The 20,367-nt window shown below is 39.9% G+C and overlaps 1 protein-coding gene across 3 annotated transcripts; it reads left to right on the top strand.

The window, feature by feature from the left end:
- Positions 1-12,547: 12,547 nt before the first annotated feature.
- LOC121971799 lies at positions 12,548-20,075 on the top strand. Of its 3 annotated transcripts, XR_006109249.1 has the most exons (4): positions 12,548-13,116; positions 17,268-17,326; positions 18,793-19,927; positions 20,017-20,075. XR_006109249.1 is itself a non-coding variant. In XM_042523236.1 (3 exons), exons 2-3 carry the CDS (start codon positions 17,305-17,307, stop codon positions 19,767-19,769), a joined length of 999 nt encoding a protein of 332 aa, XP_042379170.1. In that variant the 5' UTR covers positions 12,548-13,116; positions 17,268-17,304; the 3' UTR covers positions 19,770-20,001. The 3 variants fall into 3 exon arrangements, 2 of the variants coding, with proteins under 2 accessions (XP_042379170.1, XP_042379171.1); XM_042523236.1 differs by lacking the exon at positions 20,017-20,075 and having other exon boundaries at positions 18,793-20,001; XM_042523237.1 differs by lacking the exon at positions 20,017-20,075 and having other exon boundaries at positions 12,548-13,152; positions 18,793-20,001.
- The last annotated feature ends 292 nt before the right edge of the window (positions 20,076-20,367 follow it).

Here is a 20,367-nt window from a genome sequence, read left to right as displayed (position 1 = left end):
CTTCACTCTCTTCGAGAGATATTATTGAAAGTTATGGCTTCGAATCTTCCTCCTTGGAATCAACTATTATCCAAGAAAGAAAAGTCTTTGGCGGAGGCTATGCAAGCCTTAGATCTACATCACTCACACCAAAGAGAGCTAGAGGTACGTCTACTAACAGCTCAGTCTCAAGTTCAGTCTGAAGTAGCTTTGAGGGACAAAGCTGATTTGGATTAAAACAAAAAACTGAGAAGTTAGATGATCTAAGAACTCGACATGCTTCAGAAATAACCGTTTTGACTAGGAAGGCTCATGTAGACGGTTTACTGATATTGCGACAACAACAAGACTTTGACCAGTAGAAAGCTAAAGTAAATTTTTTGCAAACTAAATTAGATCAGAGCTAGCTTTTTTACCACAACCCCAAATGGGTGACTCACACAAACACAAGAGGACATGACAAACATCTTCTCTTTGTCCAGGCTGTCATTCTACTACACGTCCATACTTGGGATGGGCAGAACAATATGGTATCTCCTGGAAGTAGGACAAGTAGAAAATTATTTATCTGTTGTATCTATTTATGTAAGATTCATGAAAGTTCAAGAGTTATAATTGTGTAATTACTAATTATAATATAAAGTTCTGTGTTTATGTTTGGTTATGTTATTTACCTTGCCAAGTGTTTCTTTGTTCGTCCGAGCTTGATTTGGTTATCTGTTTATGGAAGAACATCTTCTTGGCTTTAATCATCCTACTATATCACAAATTCAACCCAAGTTTTTCCTTTGTTCATCAAACTCGTTATTATTTATTTATTTATTTATTATACTTTGAGATTCGCGCGATCTTTCAAAATGATCTCGTTGGTAATTGGTTCTTCAATGGAAAGAGAATGTTTGAAGATATGACAGTTCTGTATATGATTCGATATGTTCTGTCTATTATAAATAACTCTTTCTAGGTGAGCGTCATGTTATCATTTTCCCCCTTTTTCTAAGCAACCCTTGGTATGTTTTTTTCGTGTCTTGTCGCACATTCTTCTTAGCATATCAACAACTCTCTTTCGTTGAATCGTTGTAACTTAACGATGATCCTTATATTACCCTAAAACCCTAAGTCTTTTTAACTCTTTACTCTTTGTCTTCCGCCAGTTGCTCTTCGGCGATTCTCTTTTCCGACTCCCTTCGACAACCTATGCTTCTTCATCCTCCCTGGTCTCCTTCTGTGACTTTCTTTCCTTAAGGACTCAGTCAGTCGCTTATTCCCTGAGTATTTTTATTTTTCACCATGGCTGAAGAATCTTTACTCCCTTGGTACGCTCAAATTCATTCTTCCTTTACCACTACCAACCGAACTTCCATCCGTTCTGTCTATGAAATTCCTAAAGAATACCGTATTAGGGCCCCGTAACCTGATGTTCATCCCTATCTTCCTCCTAATGACTGTGTTACCTTTTTTAAAAATCAGTTAGTTGCGGATTTACGCTTCCCTATTCCTCCATTCTTGATAGATATAAGTCAATACTTTGGTATTCCTTTACAACAATTTGCCTTAAACGCCTTTAGATATCTATGTGGGTTGTATATGGTATTTTGTCTCTTCAGTATACCTCCTACTCCTTAAAATTTTTTCATGTTCTCTTACCCCAAAAAATCAGAGCCAGGAGTATTTCTCTTTCAATCTCACTCGAAGATGGTGTTCTTTGAAGAAATATTTTCATCCATCAAGGGTTGGAAATAATGTTTTTTCTTTGTCAAATTTCTTGGGCCTGTTGCGTGGTCTACCAAATGACAATCTTCCTTTCCCTCTATCCCTGACATAAAGGAGCTTCATCAACAACCAGTTTTTTCTGACTATTCTAGTAAATTACTAGGTCATCGCTTTCACATTTACCAATGGATACGCGGTGATCTCTTATATCTTTTTTGCTTGAGCCCTGTTCAAAAGAGCTTACAATGTTCCTTTAGTAAATTCGAAAATTCTAACTATCCCTCTTTTTCTAACTGAAATACCTTTTTGTTTGTTGTAGTGGATGTTATATTCAAAGCTTTGGTTGACAAGGCAATCCACCTAGAAGAGGAGGAATTACTAACTAAGGAGCAAGAGCTCAGAGCATAACTCAATATCGCATCAGCTCAAGCATCTGATGTCTCTTTGCCTAAGCCCTCTACACAACCAGCGCTTGCTTCTAGTTCCCATTCCACTTCTGGAGAGGGCTCTACAAATAGGCCTCTGCAAGTTCCTTTAAAGCAACAAGAACAAGCACCAGAAGCTGCTCCCACAAGGAAACATCCTGGGCAGAGGTTAACATTAGCGCCCCTTACCAAGAAACAAGTTATCTCTACTTTTGAAGATACACCCACTGGAGATATTCTAGCTCCCTCTTCAGAACCTACCCTTTCTTCCTTGTACCTTGTACTTACTTCTTCACCTCTTCTACCACCAGAAGATCTCTCTCTTCCAAGTGTCAGTTCAAATCCTGAGTTCCTGATGACTTTTCTAGAACCAATTTCCTTACTGACCCAAGGAACTCAGGGTTCCTCTATTCTTCTTTTCTCTCCTCCTTCGCTCCATAACTCTTTATCATCCTCTTTCTAATCTTCTCCTACCCTCCCAATAGTATTGGGGGTTCTTTATGTAGGTCCCTTTGGAGGCCGGCAAGAGGGGAGGGGTGAATTGCCCTACAAATTAAAACCAAAAACCCTTCTCGGATATTCAACTAACTTAAAAGAACTTGTAATTAAAAAGGCAGAGACTAAGTAAAGAAAAACAGACACCAGAGTTTTACTTGGTTTGCAATCAGGGGATTGCTAATCCAAGGAATGTAAGCGCACTATCTGATTCTCCTCTGGGCGGAGTAGCCTCTTACAGCGTTGAACGTACAAGAAGAGAAGTAAAGCACACAGAAGTTGATTACAAGTTCGTTGTTCTGATTAATTGATTTGTTTCTGGACCAAGGCTATATTTATAGCCTTGGTCGGGGCGCCTGGAAGGGTTCCGGGTACCCTGGGGGGATAAAACTTTATCCCCCAACGTTCAGATCGAGTTTGACTCGATCTGGTCAAAAGTCTCATTCCGGGCGCCCCGGATGGTTCCGGGCGCCCCGGGCCCGAGCGCCCGGAATTGTTCCGTCTGGTCGCTCCGCTTCGGTTCAGCTCGTCTCAGTCCGGGTCTTCTGTTCCGGCTCCACTAGCTTGGGTGATCTCGGCCATTCGGAATAGGGCTCACCCGAACCCATGTTCCGGCCTTCTCCTCGAGCAGCCTTCCTTCCCGGTTTCTCGTCCCTCGAACGCCGCGCACGTTCTTCTCGTCCACCGGTGTACTCTTCCGCGGACACCTCGTCCCTCAGACGCACCGAGCCCGTCGGCTCTCTCCCGTGCCGTCCTTCTCGCTAGCCGCGTCTTCCGCTCGACTTCCTGTGTTCCTAAGTTCCTGCACACTTAGACACAAGGGTTAAACAACGCAGGACCTAACTTAACTTGGGTTTGATCACATCAAAACACCTCGGGGTTCCAACACTTTAACTACGGCTTGGGCAGAGGATTATAAAGAACTTGAGAAGCTTAACTCTGCTAAATGGGTCAATAAGTTTTTTTTTTAAGAAACTAAGGTAACATGCCCTTTGTTCCTTTATTTTTTCATTAATGCATTCTAACAATAACTTTCTTTTCTGACAAGGTGGATTATTAGTATGAGTGTGGCCCGACACCTATACAATTTATCTCAAGAAGTTACCAAACTGAGACAACAAACCTCTAGAGCATCTTCTTCTCACACTTTTAAAGAGTTAACAGAGTTATCCAGCCAATTATAAGAGACTCGAAAGCTTCTAGAGGCAGATTGAAAATTCAAGTAAATGGAAAGCTTCTATTGAGAATTTTGGATCTCAGGTTAAATCAAAGACCATTCTTCGCACTGAACTGACAACCAAAGTGGATAAGTATACTGCTGAGAACGCTCAATTGTTATCTCAGCTATAAACGTTAAGGGATGCTCATGCTCTAGAATTAGCTGCAAAAGATGTTGCTTTGTAATCTAAAAATTATGAGCTAACTTCTCTAAGTTCATCCTCAATCATAGTTAAAGCAGAGTTTTCCTCCAAAGAGTCTGAATTAAAAACTTCTCAAGATGCTCTGGCAGATTATATGACGAGTGAAGATGACAAGTTTAAGAAAAGAAAAAGAATGTTGCTAGAATCTTCTGAATTTAATGCTCCTATTGCTACCTCAATTGTCAAAGCCTTCACCCTAAAGCAATTAAAGAAGAAATGGCATCTAGTTTCTGCCCCTCCAACTAACTTCTTGGACTGTCGAGAATTACTTGATGATTTCCCTTCCCCCCCGGGGCTTGTTTCCTAAGTTGTTTTAATTTTTAGATTTCTGTAATAAAGAACAACTATTAACTTTTTTTTTATTTCTTATGTTATTCTAATTGTTGGCACCCCCTGTTTTTGTCTCTATTCGATGAGTACTTATAGATTTCCATGAGTTTAGATTAACTTAATTTGGTTTTATTACTAAAGGGTTAAGGTACTATTTTTAATTATTTACTTAAGTTTTATCGCTCACTCGGATCTATTTCATTACCCTTAAGATTATCACATATTATGTTTCTATAAGCAAATTATCCTTCTTTGATAATAGTTTTTATCTAATTCCCTCCATTCGGGCAGACTCTCTTCTATGTCTGATTTTGTCCGTACTTAACATTCGATCGATCTTTGGTGATCGGTCAAATTTACGTTTATATTCAGTTTCCTTTGAACTTGATACTCGACCATCCTTTAATGATCAGTCGAGTTTACTTCTATGTTTAATTTTGTCCAAACTTAATATTCGGCCGGCGTTTGATGACCGTTCGAGTTTATATATATATATATATAGCGGAACTTGGTCGGCCAGCAACGACTAGCCAAGTCTATATACATATATGTATGTTCTAAACTAGCCCTAGAATTCAATCTGCTAGTACCGACCGATCGAATTCATAATACAAGAAATCTCTTCTAAGATCTCTGAATTTTTTAAGTTCAATTTCGATAATGATTATAACATTTCGGGAATGCAACCTTTTGTATCGACTATCGAGACTATTTCTTTATTGGTGACACGTATACCTATGACATATGGTATGTACTTATGTCCACCACCTTATCAATCCATCTAACGACTTCTCTTTAGTCCCTCTTTTCTTATCATCTTAATCTAACGTTTCTACTTGAAACACCTTTTTCAATACCCTACCAAGGATTTTAAAGAGAAAAGGGAGGAAAATCCCTAACACTTCATCTTCTTCCTCTAGTCCGCGTATCTTTTATCCTTCGCTTTCTGCTAACTCTTCTTGTTATTCCTACTCCCTCCTGTTAACAATGTCGACCTTCGATGAGTTGTACACTCAGTGCTCTTCTGATTTTTCTGTGTCAGAAGCCTGTGAGTTTCAATGGAATTATAACTTCCCTACATACTTGGTCATTCCTACCTTCAGGGATCATCCTCATCTTCCTCCTCCATAAAATGTAGCGATTTTCTGGGAATAGGTTTTATATGGTTTCATATTTCTTATTCATCTTTTCTTTGTTGATGTTAGTAGATATTTTAATCTCCCCTGAATCAACTCATTCCCCAATCATTCTCTATTATGGTTGGTTTTGTTATTGTTTCCCGTTTATTAGATTTTCCCTTATCTTCTCAACTTTTTCATCACTTTTTCGTTCCTCATCAAGTGGAAGATAGTATTTTTAAGTTTCAATCACGCCCTAAAATCACTCTGTTTCATAGAATTCCTCCTCAAGGAGAATGACGAGACAAGTTTTTCTTTATGCCTCTTCCTTCTCCACATCATACCCAATAACTTGACGTCAGAATCTTTCCCCTATTCCCCAATTAGGCGATATCTTGGAAAATCCTTTTCTTCGTTCTTCTATGGGAAAATTAAAGGGCGTAAAATTTAACTTACCTACCCTAATCGCCAAAGGCTTATTATTTGCTTTTGGTCTTAGCACCGCAGACACGACCTTAGAAGTCCCCTTTGGTAAGATTATTTTCTTTATGTGTGCTTTTTTACTATTTCATATTGTTTTTAACATGAGTTTCTCTCTTTTTCTAGCCGATGCTATCCTTCCTGCTTTTATGCACAAGAATACTCGCTTGACGAGGGCAGTTTTAACCAAAATGGGCGAAGAATTATTGAGAGATCATCATCTTAATCAATACTCTTCTTCCCTTGGTCTACTACCTCCCTCTGCACGACCTCAGGAATCCTCAAGTTCTTTGGAACAGGAGGGTCCCTTCGTGGTGAAGCACAAATAACCTCGTACCTCAACCCCTTGTCCCCTTTCGCGTACCATAGCTACTTTTGAACAAGTCCCTATTATTCCTTCCGAAATCTCCCCCTCTAAAGGTAAATAAATTGCTCCTCCTACATATATTCATTCCAATTTTGCATTAACTATGATGAGACCCGGGCTTCTCATTCCTATGTCTCTTGTTATTCCTCCAGCTACATCTTTACCAGAGGAGGTACCCAGTGCTCCTGTGGATCCATTGCCTCTTCTTCCGGCTTTACCTTCTTCCTCCACCATGCCCCGTGCTAAAAGAACTCCTTGCAGGAGATCAATTACCTCCGAGCCTATTGTAACACCCACTAAACAGGATCCTTTGTTAGCGAGCCTCTCATCTCCTGACCCATCTTCACAGGCTTTTGAACTTCCTCCCCCTTCTTCTTCTTCTTCTTCTTCTTCACCATTTATGGCTTCTACCAGTTCCTCCATCCTCTTCAAACAAGCCCACGGATTACCTTCCTAGCTCGGTCAAACTTCTACCCTTGCTTTGTATAGACTACTTTAACTAAAGGGGTCACTAAGTGAATCCTGGTTACAGTTTTAGGCACATATGAAAAGAAGTACCATATCTGAGCGTGTCGACGACCACAATCGTCAAGCTACTGCAGTAAGTTTTTAATTCTAACTTCCTTATTTCGTACCTACCAAATGTAACCATGCTATTATTCTATCCAACTATATGTTTCGAGCCTGCATTTGGGCAAACTAGTTGTAGATTTGGAGAAGACTAATCAAACTTTAAAAGACAAAGTGGAGGAATTGCAAGTCGCTTCCCACCTCCCTAACAATAAACTCATTCGTCTACGAGATAAGGTGAAGTCACACGCTGAGCTTACTGCTAGCTTAGAAAAGACTTTACAAGACACCCGCCAATTGCTACAATCTCGAGAGGAAGAAAAAAAAACTTAGAGCTACAATTACAAGGGCTTAATTCTACACTTGATGTTGAAAAGGCCTTAAAAGATAAAGCTCTCTTGGATGTTGCTCACAAAACTACTATGCTAAATCAGTTACAACAATCACATAGTTCGGGGTCTCCTGAGTTAGTCCCAGAATTGACTTCTAAAGACTTGCCTTGTTCCAACAACAAGAAAGATTGTGACCCCAAGATTTGTAAATAAGCTCGCTCTTAAAATAACTAGCGGAGGCTAAGGTAGAGAAAACTACTTTGCAAGGGGAAAATGATAGCTTACAATCTAAATTTCAAGTATATAAGGTAGGCAAGGAAGAGCACTGGCAAAGTAGGCGCAGAGCCTATTTAAGTTCTCCTGAGTTTAGTGAGGAGTATGTTAGACGCATTGTAGGAACTCTCACTCACTCTGTTGAAGGAGTAATCCAACAACTAAGAGAGGGGGGTTGCCTATTTGAAGACCCTCCTCCCCTATTTATAGATAGATCGTCGACAGCTTAACCAGTAACTTCCAAAAGACCTCCTAACCAAATTTGAGTAAACTTGGGATTTGGTATCTATTACTTTTCATAATTTCATAACTATTGCATACTATTTATTGTTTATAAAATGTTAATGAAAATTTATACTTACTTGTCTTTCCTTGTGTGATTTCCTTATCTTCAGAACCACCCAAGTGTTTATATAAATGAATTTTTTCAATATGTTCACCATATGTAGAGAAATTTCATAGAAAAATTATAATCAAAGGAAGTAGATCTCCTAGTTATCCTTTGAGTGATATATAATGATGAATGAACTTTTTCTGATGATCTCCGGGTTTGTATGATAAGTTAAGTGCCTTACTTATATATGAAGAATCTTTGACTTGTCTAATAGATCGGTCGGATTTATATACTTGGGTGAGATTAAACATCTGTAATATATATGCTCTTTTGGGCTTTGCCTGACTGCATGACAGACCGATCTGATTGGTACGCCCGAGCGAAATTAAATATCTGTCATATAAATGTTTTTTCGGACTTTCCCGATTGTATGAGGGATTGGTCAAATTTGTATACCCAGACGAGATTAAATATCTGCACAATAAGTAATGTTGATGCTAAAACCCATGGTTGAACTTGGAGAAGGTTTAAAGTCTCTGGTTCCCCTTAAAGAAGTCTGTCTAGTCACTCCTTAAGATCCCCGATTAACTGTTCAATGATTTAAAGTCTCCGGTTCCCCTTAAGGAAGTCAGGTTGGTCACTCCTTAAGGTCCCCGATCGACTGTTATGGTTTAAAGTCTCCGGTTCCCCCTAAGAAAGCTTGTCCGGTCACTCCTTATGGTCCCCGATCGACCATTATGATTTAAAGTCTTTGGTTCCCCTAAGGAAGCCAGACCGGTTACTCCTTAAGGTTCCCGATCGATCGTTATAATTTAAAGTCTCCGGTTTCCCCTAAAGAAGTTAGGTCGGTCACTTCTTAAGGTCCCTGATCGACTGTTATGGTTTAAAGTCTCTGATCTCCCCTAAGGAAGGCAGATCGGTCACTCCTTAAGGTCCTCGATCGACTGTTATGGTTTAAAGCCTCCGGTTCCCCCTAAGGAAGCTAGGCCGACCACTCCTTAAGGTCCCTGATCGACTGTTATGGTTTAAAGTCTCCGGTTCCCCCTAAGGAAGTCTGGTCGGTCATTCCTTAAGGTTCCCGATCGACTGTTATAGTTTAAAGTCTCCGGTTCCCCCTAAAGAAGTTAGGTCAGTCACTCTTTAATGTCCCCGATCGACTGTTATGGTTTAAAGTCTCCAGTTCCCCCTAAGGAAGTCAGGTCGATCACTCCTTAAGGTTCCCGATCGACTGTTATAGTTTAAAGTCTTCGGTCCTCCCTAAGAAAGTCAGGCTGGTCACTCCTTAGGGTCCCCGATCGACTATTATGGTTTAAAATCTCTGGTTCCCTGGAGAAAGCATGTTCGGTCACTCCTTAAGGTTCTTGATCGACTGTTATAATTTAAAGTGTCTGGTTCCCCCTAAGCAAGCATGGCCGATCACTCCTTAAGGTCCCCGATCGACTGTTATGGTTTAAAATCTCAGTTCCTCCTAAGGAAGCATGACCGGTCACTCCTTAAGGTCCCCAATCGACTATTATAGTTTAAAGTCTCTGATTTCCTCTAAGGAAGTCAGGTCAGTCACTCCTTAAGGTCCCCGATCGACTGTATGGAGGTTTAAGAAGAGGATATGACCTCTCCAAATAATATTGTCTACACTTTCTTTGTTATCCATATTAACAATGTTGGAACAAGATACATAAATGACTTACAGGCATATTTGCTAAGTTCTATATGGTTGCAAATGATTAGCACTTCAAGGCCGTTTGAGTTTTCTCCCTTCTACATCTTGGAGGTAATAGGCGCCCGATACAAGTTTCTGTATGATTTTATAAGCTCATCTCCATTGGGGTTCTAGCTTGTTAACATCTCTCACAGGCTTAATGCGCTTGCATACTAGATCATCTATCTGAAAGAACCTTGGAATAACTCTTTTGTTATAATTCTGTCTCATTATTTGTTGATAAGAAATAAACTGGGTTGCTACTTTGTCCTGTGCTTCCTCTATTAAGTCAAGCTCTATAAGGCGCCAATCCGTGTTGTTGTCATCATAAAGCCTTCTTCGATCGGACTCTACTCCAACTTTAATTGGAATCACTGTTTCACCCCCCATAAACCAAGTGAGAAGGAGTAATTCCTATGGCTTCTCAAGGAGTAGTATGATATGTCCACAATACACTAGGTAATTCATCTACCCAGCTACCACCAACATGATCTAATTTGGTTTTAAGTCCTCTGATAATTTTTCTGTTGGTTACTTCTGCTTGTCCATTACTCTGTGGATATGTCACAGAGGTAAAAGCTTGTGTAATGTTATAATCAGAACACCATTTCTTAATTTTTCTATCTTAAAATTATCTTCCATTATCAGAAACTATTTTGTATGGAATACCAAATCTACAAATAATATGCTGTCATAAAAGTTTAATAACTGCATGTTCAGTAATTTGGCTAATGGTTCTGCTTCTACCCATTTAGAAAAATAATTAACAGCTACTAATAAGAACTTCCTCTGAGCAGGCGCAAGAGAGAAAGACCCTATTATATCTATACTCCATTGATCAAAAGGACAAGATACTATAGAAGTCTTCAATAGTTCAGTATGATGATGAGGAATATTTTGATGTTTCTGATAAGATTAATAAGTTCTCACAAGATGAGCAGCATCTGCTTGTAAAGTAGGCTAAAAATATTCAGCTAATAATATCTTTCTAGCAAGAGATAAACCCCCCCTCATATGGCTACCACAAGAACCTTAGTGTACCTCTTATAGGATATATTGTATGTCATCTGATCCAACATATTTGAGTAGAGGACTAGAGAAGACCCTATATCCATACTTCATTGATCAAAATGACAAGATACTATAGAAGTCTTCAATAATTCAGTAGGATGATGAGGAATATTTTGATGTTTCTGACAAGATTAACAAGTTCTCACAAGATGAGCAGCATCTGCTTGTAAAGTAGGCCAAAAATATTCAGCTAATAACATCTTTCTAGCAAGAGATCAACCCCCCCATATGGCTACCACAAGAACCTTAATGTATCTCTTATAGGATATATTGTATGTCATCTGATCCAACATATTTGAGTAGAGGACTAGAGAAGACCCTTTTATATAGATGATCTCCAATTATAGTGTATTGACTTGCTCTTTTCTTGAATACCCTAACTTATTCTGCATCAGTGGGTATAATTCCTTGTTGTAAAAATAGAATGATAGGTGTTCTCCAATCACCCTGAATTTCTAGATTAGCTTGTTGCTCAACACAAGATACTAATAATGTTTGCTCCACTAGTCTATCCAAATTCCAAGGTATAATGGCAGAAGCTAATTTAGCTAGCTCATCTGCTACTCGATTGTCTGTTTCGGGAATTTTCTTTATGCTTACTTTATGAAATTCAACTTTCAATTTGTCAAATATCTCTGCATATAGCTTGAGTAGTCGTTCATTGCTAATTCAAAACTACCTGTTAATTGTTGTACTGCTAGTTAAGAATCAGAATGAATTACGACCCGACTAGCTCCCACATGCTTAGCAGCTTGCAAGCCTACTATTAATGCCTCATATTCGACCTCATTATTAGTGACTCTATAATTTAATTTAACAGATAGTTGTATTTGATCTTCTCTAGGAGATATAAGAAGAATCTCAATTCCACTACCTTATCGAGTAGAAGACCCATTCACATAGACGATCTAGGTTTCCTCTGCTTCAGGACTTGGTATTTCTATTATAAAATCCGCCAAAGCTTGAGCTTTGATGGCCGCTCGAGGTTGATATAGTATATCATATTCACTAAGTTCGGTCGTCCACTTAATCAATCTTCTAGACGCTTCTGGGTTAATAAGTACCCGACTGAGGGTGCTGTTAATCAATATTATAATTGAGTGTGACAAAAAATAAGGGCATAGTCTCTAACCTGCTAGAACTAATCCATAGGCCAACTTCTCGAGTTTCGTATATCGGCATGCTGCTCCTTTTAATAAATGGCTCAAAAAATACACAGGTAACTGTTCTTTTTCTTCCGGTCTCACCAATACAAAAGCAACAACATGATTGTTGACTGATAAGTATACCCAAAAAGTTTCTCCTACTACTGGTTTAGCTAATACAGGGAGAGTAGACAAATATTCTTTTAACTCCTCAAACGCCTTACTACACTCCTCATCCCATTAGAACTTAGTTGCTTGTTGGAGTACCTTGAAGAAGGGGAGACTCCGATCGACCAATCGAGAGATGAAGCGCGACAGTAATTGATAACTAGCATTTGGACCTATTATTTAGTGTTATATCTTGGTGTTTGTATCCTCTCTTGTATTCAAAAGCATGTTTTTAGTGTGTTTCATGATCTTTGAATATTTTGTAGTCTTCATTTTAATTCCTATATATTTGATGGATATTATGATGATTATTTGAGCAATGTTTTGTTTTGTAAGAATTGAAGTAAACGATAATAAATCGAGAAAAAAGTGCCAGTTCAATCTAAGCTGGTTCAATCCAAATCAATTTAATTTGGACCAATTCAATTGAAAGAAGAAGAATCAAAACCCAAAACCTCATTTAGAAACCCAATATCAAAAGTCTCCTCCAATCCCAAATGTCAAAAGCTTAAAAGAACTTTACTCCCTAATTTTAATTTCAGTCTAGGTCAGCAGATCAAAACCGGTTTAATCCGGTCCGGTTCAGTGGGTGCTTTAAAGGAGAAATTTCGGTCCCGAAAAAGGGGCTCGGGCATTTCATTTATCCTCGCACTGTTCTCTCTTCAGACGCCAGACGCCAGACGCCAGACGCCAGACGCCCCCAATCTCTCTTCCGCGATTTCTCCAGCGGCGACGAGTGCTGCCGGCTGAAAGTGACAGCGGCGACGTTCCCTGTTCAAGCTCAACTCTTCGGCGGCAGGGGAAGAATTGGCGGCGACAGTGAGGTTCCGTACATCCTCTACTCCGGAAGTGTCGTTCCAGTTCCTTCCCATCCATCAGCAAGCTTCGAAGAGTTCCTGCTGGAGTAGGGCATCTCCGAAGAAGCTTCTGCATCTCATCCGACCCTGCTGCGAGTTTTCCAGTGGCTGTTCTCGTTCCCGGATTCATCCGATTGGGCTAGGCTAGAGTGGTTTGCAAGGGCCGAGCACGATCGACTGAGAAAGATCAGCCACCTTCATTTCCAGTCAACTTCCAACGAAGGGGTTCTTCGTTGAAAGATTCGTTCATCGTCGTCGTTGAGCGAGCACTGCTGGTATCTTAGCTGCTGTCCACCGGATTTGGGGGTTCCGGAGCCGGGTCTCCGTGTGACGGCGAAGGTAGTCAATTGGTGTATGATCGCAGAAGAGGGTTTGGTTAGCTTAGTTGATTTACTTGTTTGTTGATTGTGTTATTTTCTTGTTCATGTTTGATTGCTGTTATTGCACTTTGATTAGCTTTGTTATGCATGATAGTTTGTTTGTTATTGCACTTGGTTAGTTTCATTTATGTATGAATGTTGATCTTGTGTCATAGGGTGACAATGTGGTACAAGTTTAACTTTTATGCATAATTAGGTTTTGTTAATTGATGTTTAGGTTTGTTTAGTTCACTTACATAATTTAGTTTATGTCTTGCCCTTCTATTTGTTATGTTTTCATGTTATGCCCATTGATAGATATTCTTGTATCGTAGTGTGACAATGCGATGTAGGGAAATCTTCAATGGTTAGTTAGGATAGTTGGTTAATTTCTTTACGCATGTGTCTTTTGTAGAAGGGATCCTTATAGCGTAGAGTGACACTGTACTATGAGTTCATTTTTGTTGGTTAGTTAGATTTTCTTTTATTGCATTAGGTTTAGAGAACAAAACCCTAAAACAAAACCCCCTTTTTTTGATCCGTCTAAAAACAAACATCCTATCATTAGTTTCCTAGAGAGACGACCCAGTCTTCTACTTTACTACTTAGTGTAGGTTAAGGGGGTTCGGTTGAGTATAAAAATGAATTAATTTAATGTGAGCGAGTGATAGTCGCTTTCCACTACACATCGGTAACCCTCCCTGTCAATCTTTGGGCCTCCTTTAGGTTCTTTGGGGGAGCCATGTCTTGTAATGCTTTTACCTTGCTGGGGTTGACTTCTATTCCCCGCTCGGTCACTATGTATCCGAGGAACTTCCCACTCTTGGCCTCAAATAAACACTTGTTGGGATTGAGCTTGAGCCCATATCTCCTCAAAGTCCTACAAGTTTCTTCAATATCAACGCATAAACTCAAAGTCCGTATAGATTTAATAAGAATATCATCCACATAAACTTTCATGTTCTTTCCAATCTGCTTCTGTAAGACTTTGTTCATAAGTCGCTGATAAGTAGCTCCTACATTCTTTAAATCAAAAGGCATAACATTGTAACAATAAGTACCCTCAACAGTTATAAAGCTAACCTTTTCCTGATCGGCCTTAGCGAGCGGAATTTGGTGATACCCTTGGTAGGCGTCCAAGATACTGATGAATTCACATCCAGCTGTAGAATCCACCACTTGATCTATACGAGGCAAAGGGTAATAATCCTTTGGACAAGCCTTGTTGAGGTCCCTGAAATCAATACATACTCGCCACTTATTACCGGGCTTAGAAACCAAGACCACATTAGCCAACCAGCTTGGAAATTGTACTTATCGAATATATGCAGCCTCCAGTAGTTTATCCACTTCTTCCTTGATAATTTTGTTCTGATCTGCTCCAAAGTCCCTTTTCTTTTGTTTGACAAGCCGGGCATCTGGATATATGTGAAGAGCGTGCTCTATAACCGTTGGGACAACCCCTTTCACCTCCTTAGGTGTCTAGGCAAACACATCACTATTTCTCATTAGACATTTAACCAAGTCTTCCTTGAGATCAGGAGCCAAATCGGACGCAATGTGAGTAGTAGCTTCCGGTCGGCCGACTTGTATCTGCACCTCTTCCTTCTCATATACAAGACTGGGCGGCTTTTCTTGAATGACGTTGATATCCATCCTCTGAGCTTTTCGAGCGGCATTAGCTTTCGCCCTTACCACCTCTACATAGTACTTACGTGCTACTATTTGGTCTCCCTTGATTTCCTCTACTTGATCATCCACAGAGAATTTTATTTTCTGGCAGAAAGTAGAAACGACCGCCCTGAATTCATTCAAGGTCGGTCGACCCAAAATAACATTGTATGCCGACGGGGTGTCCACCACCAGAAAAATCGATCGCCGTGTCCACATAAGGGGCTCCTCTACTAAAGATATGACCAATTTTATTTGACCCAATGATTATACCTCATTACCTATGAACTCATATAACGGAGTAACCATAGGCTGAAGCTCACTCGGGTCGATCTGCAGCTGATCAAAAGCTTTTTTAAAGATAATATTAACGGAACTACCGGTGTCAATAAAAGTACGAGTAATATTGTAATTGGCTATGACAACTTTAATTATTAGCGCATCATCATGGGTACTTCTACCCATACCAGATCGTTGGGCCCAAAACTGATTTCTAGCCTTGCCGCATTCTCGGCACTACATCCAACAGCATGGATTACTAATCGCCGAGTGTGCGATTTTCTCGTCCAATTGGAATCACCATCAGTGAGTCCTCCAGCTATCATGTTTATGCTGCCTCGGGTAGCGTTGTTATGATTTTCTTCTTGCCGGGCTAATGATTGTTCTAGTTGTACTTGATCCGACGTTTGTGCTTGTACAGTGGGGAGAGGTAATATTCCTGCTTGTTGTCCGCTTGTTGATACTCAATTTTGAGAGGACTATTCTGTCATGGATATCGTCGGCGATTTGGAATTAGAGAACACCGACGATAGCGGGTGCTACCCGCCTGCTGATTCTTTAGAGCAAAACAGTTTTCTGTGTTGTGGGTGCTGTTCAGATGATAGGTGCACCACCTTTGCGGGAAATGTGCGGGAGAATCTACATGTTGTACTGCTTGAGGCCGAGGCTCGGGATGACGATGATGTAAATCTACCCGAGGCCCTTTAGGGGGATGAACAAGTCCCACCGGACGTACTGCTACCGGAACCGATGCAGAAGTGTTTACATCTTTCTTTTGGGCAGCCTGGGCTTCTTCCACATTAATGAACTCTGAAGCCCGCTCGATTAATATATCAAAATTGGTAAGAGGATCCCTAACAAAATCCTTGAAAAAATCATTGTCATTAAGCCCCTGAGAGAAAGCGCTTACCAAGATCTCCGTGGTGGCCGATGGAACATCAATAGCCACTTGGTTGAATCTCTTAATATAAGCTCTGATAGATTCTTTAGGGCCTTGCTTGATAGAAAAAAAACTCCAGGGAGTTTTATGGTACCTCCGATTACTAGAAAAATGATGTAAGAATACCTTGCGGAAATCCTTAAAGCGACGAATAAAATTCTTCAGCAGTCGCTTAAACCATCTCTGAGCCGCTCCTCCAAAAGTAGTAAGGAACATCCGACATTTAACTTCATCGGTAAATTGTTGGAGGAGTGTCGTATGCTCAAATTTAAGAAGATGATCCTCGGGATCAGTTGTTCCTGAGTATTCTCCAACATTTAAATTCTGATAATGTTTTGGCAACGGATCATCTAACACTCGTTGAGAAAATGGAGTGATAATCCTTTCAGGAGAACTATCACTAACTACAACCTTCCCTTTTTTCGTTTTTCTTTCATAGGGGTTTCTCCAAAAGACTCTTGAAGAATTGCTCTTCGTCCCCCTTACTTAAGAGGTGTCCGGAAGTATGCTTTAGGGTGTTGAGTGGAAGAGAGAGGAGTAGAGAACAAATGAGCCAGATCTCTCCCTTTGATCTCCCTCTCTCTGTGATGAGAAGTTACAGACATCGCCGGAGGTGACACTACAGGTAACGTGCCACCAGTATTGACTTCTTGTTGTTGTTGTTGCAATATCTTTTGTACTCTAGCGTTGATGAACAACTCTAGATCATCCTGCGATATAGTAATAGTGTTGGGTTTGGCAGCTTCCTCCATCTTTGTAGCTTCAGATCCAGGTGAATAGTTCCCACAGACGGCGCCAAATTTAATCCTGTCTGAAATATGCGAAGACGTGCGCTGACTCCGGTGAACGACGATCCTTGATGAAGATAACCTTATGTAGATCTGGAAGAAGCCCTCCGCGATTCTATCATGGTGCACTTGACCCATGTATTTGCAGATAGGTTCTTAATATTAGAACATTTGCCGTAGTTTAACACTAGCTAACAACCTAATGTCATCCTCTTCCTTTATCCGAGCTTGGGACCGGTCATGACAGGGTAATTCGTCATGGACGGAGTTATATAGTTCTACAATATGTTGATTTATAATTTTAAGTTGTTCCAGAAATGTCATTATCATATATGCATGTTAATAATTTATTTATTGCATCAAATTTTATATTTTTAATCCACTATTTTGTCATCTTCCGTCATTCAGGTTGCACATTTGTGCTTACTTTTCTTGTGTTTCCTCGTATTTCAGGTTGAGTATTCTCAGTGGGAGAGGTAGATATTCGTGGATGGTTGCGTTTCCTCGACAAGGTATGTGGTTTAGTTCAGCTGCTGCTTTGATATTATTTTAGATCGCACATACCTAGTGAAGTTTATTTTTTGGTGGATCGACCCTAGATGAGGTGTGACATTTGACCATAAGATTAAAATCAAAAGAAGGTACAGAACACAAATTCAAATAATGTTTAGTGGCGGGGATTCTTTAGTTTCTTTATAAAAGAGTGATTCAAGCATTCAGCAATCTTGTAGGCTGGATTAGTGAACTAAGCCAATAGTTAGATGTCCATAAGCTAAGCAAGCAAAACAATGCTTCTAATAGTGCATTTGGATCGCAGAATAGAAAAATAAGAATAACATAGTTATTCTTAGGGAATATAAAACAAAAAATATATAAGGAATAAGTATTCCTATATTTGATTCTTATTGTGCAAGAAATAAGTTTTTTAAATAAACAAATATCTTCATATAATAAAAAATTGGCATATATTACTTAATCTATTTCAGTCACCCTACTCAACCTACTAGATCCCAACTGGCCTTGATCAGATCAACTAGACCAACCAATCCAATTGGATCGATTGGACCTTGTGGCCTGTCCAACTACCCAACTCGTCTGGACTGCTCGACCTGTTTGGATTGTCTGTACAGCCCATCTAAACCACTCAGACTGCTTGGTCCATCTTGCTCGAACAACCAATCCAATTGGTCAGATCAAAGCAATCGAATGTGTTAAAAGAACTATGAAATAGATAAGGAAGAGATTTCTGATGTAGCAAGGAAGAATTTGAAATAGATATTCTTGAAATAGGTATTACATGGTCATTTTTACTACTAAACATAGAAATAGTTATTTCTTAGGAATTCACAGGGAATAGCACAGTAATTTCTCTGAGCCAAATACACCATAAGTGAAAGATGCATTATCAAAATCCATTGAAAAAGAGTATAGAAATAAGTTGAGTAAAATTACAAAAATAAGTAGGAGCTTTTATTTTATAGATCTGAGGCTTTTCTAGGACTCTTATTTTCCCAAGAAAATGTCTCTATTTTTAGATGTTGGTGGCTGTTATGTATACAAATAGAACCACAATTCAATTTCAAAGATCTCAGCCACAAGTTAAAGTAAATTAATTCAAATTTGCTAATACCTGAGTTGCCTGAAAGTTTGGCATCTACTGCTGCACCTGTCCGTTTAGGCAGTTGCTTCACGCTTCATCAGACCTAATGCTACCTTGCAAGAGAAATTTAGCATTGCTTTCAAGGAATTTATTCTTATTAATACCAGTTTTATTGAATTTGTGGAAGGCGTTGCACCTGATTTGTACTATGTAATCTGATTTTAGAATTTGGCAGAGGAAAGAGATTGTGAAGTTATTCCTTTGCAAACTTGCACTCAATTGCATGTTCCTTCTTAATGAACTTTAACATTTCCTACAAAGTATCTTTTGGACTTATTTAAATGCTTCATCATATGGTTCTTTCTGCTTCATCTGCAGTGCATGTTTCTCTTATCACCCTCCAGCCAAACCCAATCGCCCGCTTCCATAGACAGGTCATTTCTTCAATGACTAGCCCATGCTATGCACATGCTAAATTTCTTCCATCCAAAAGAAATTATGAAGGATACATTCCAACAACTTGCACTGCATCCTCATTGCTTTTATCTCGGCAATCTTCACCAGTGACCCATAAAATCTCCTTGGGCTTGGGAGTCTCAGCCCAGTTCACTTATGATGCACCCCAACGATCAGAGGAATGGTTCACTCTCCGGAGAGAGAAGCTAACTACAAGTGCCTTCAGCACGGCTTTGGGGTTCTGGAAGGGCAAACGTCGGTCGGAACTGTGGTATCAGAAGGTTTTTGCAGAAGAAGTCGACACGATGGAGGCATCTGCTAAGGCTGCAATGGAGTGGGGTGTGTTTAATGAGCCTACTGCTATAAAGCAGTACAAGAGTATTACCGGAAGAGATGTTAGCTCCTTAGGCTTTGCAGTTCATACCGAGGCTACACTTGATTGGCTTGGAGCATCTCCTGATGGACTTCTTGGTTTGTCCCCAGATGGTGGGATTTTGGAGGTGAAATGCCCCTACAATAAAGGCATGCCCAAGTCTGCATTGCCATGGAAAATCATGCCACACTACTACATGCCTCAAGTGCAGGGCCAGATGGAGGTCATGGATCGCGAATGGGTCGATCTCTATTGTTGGACACCCAACGGCAGCAGTCTATTTCGTGTATATCGGGATCGTGCATATTTTAAGCTGATGCATAAAATCCTTTACGAGTTCTGGTGGGGCAACGTGATGCCGGCGAGACAAGCATTGCTTATGGGAAGAGAAGTAGATGCCAGACTTTACGAGCCTACGCCAAAGCATCAGCTGACGAGTCTGGTGGTTAGTGAAAGCAAGAAACTGGCTGTCACGGCGAAGCTCTTGTGCACAGACATTGGAGGTCGTGTGGAGTTCTTCAGATGATGTGCTCACTCTAGAAGCCCAAAATTGCGTATACTGATCACAAAATCTGTTCACATCTCATCTCTCGCACTGCCTTCTTATCATTATATTGCAATGGCTGTGTTGATGGTGTGCAAAAAGCAAGCAGTAATATCTCTCACAAAAGAATAGTGATTTCGGTATTGTTAACTTGATTCTTTAGCTCGTAAGCATCGTATTCATTACAGCTTTCTCAATTATTTTTGTTTAATTATATCTTCATGGGCAGCAAACTAATGGAATATTTTGAACCATACAAGAAGCCAACGACTATTTCCTACTGCCGTCCCCTTGTTGTCTTGTGTAACAGTGTAAGAATTTTCCTCGTTCTCAAGCGAAGTTTATTTGGCTCTGTTGTGTGCTAACGAGGAGTATTCATTGTCAGAAAATTTATTCCTCCCCCGTGGTCATATTTAATCACGGTGCTTTGATATCTAATAGTGTTTGAATTAGTAGACTTTTGGTGTTGCTTCTCCTAAACTCTTCACCCTTGAAGCTGTAATGACTAATAAATATAGAGGGAGCAAGTGAAAAGGATGCTCATGCTAAAAGTGAAAATGAGATAATATAACCCAAAACA

Source organism: Zingiber officinale, chromosome 4A (genome assembly GCF_018446385.1).
Source record: "Zingiber officinale cultivar Zhangliang chromosome 4A, Zo_v1.1, whole genome shotgun sequence".
NCBI classification, from domain to species: Eukaryota; Viridiplantae; Streptophyta; class Magnoliopsida; order Zingiberales; family Zingiberaceae; genus Zingiber; species Zingiber officinale.
The sequence above is the reverse complement of the archived record's forward strand: the minus strand, read 5'-3'. Positions and strand labels throughout refer to the sequence as shown.

What these genes read in the sequence shown, in the direction of transcription:
- LOC121971799 (XM_042523236.1), top strand. Translation starts at nt 17,305, where the DNA reads ATGGTTGCGTTTCCTCGACAAG. An exon ending in GGTTGCGTTTCCTCGACAAG is followed by an intron (nt 17,327 to 18,792) that starts GTATGTGGTTTA and finishes CTTCATCTGCAG; the next exon opens with TGCATGTTTCTCTTATCACC.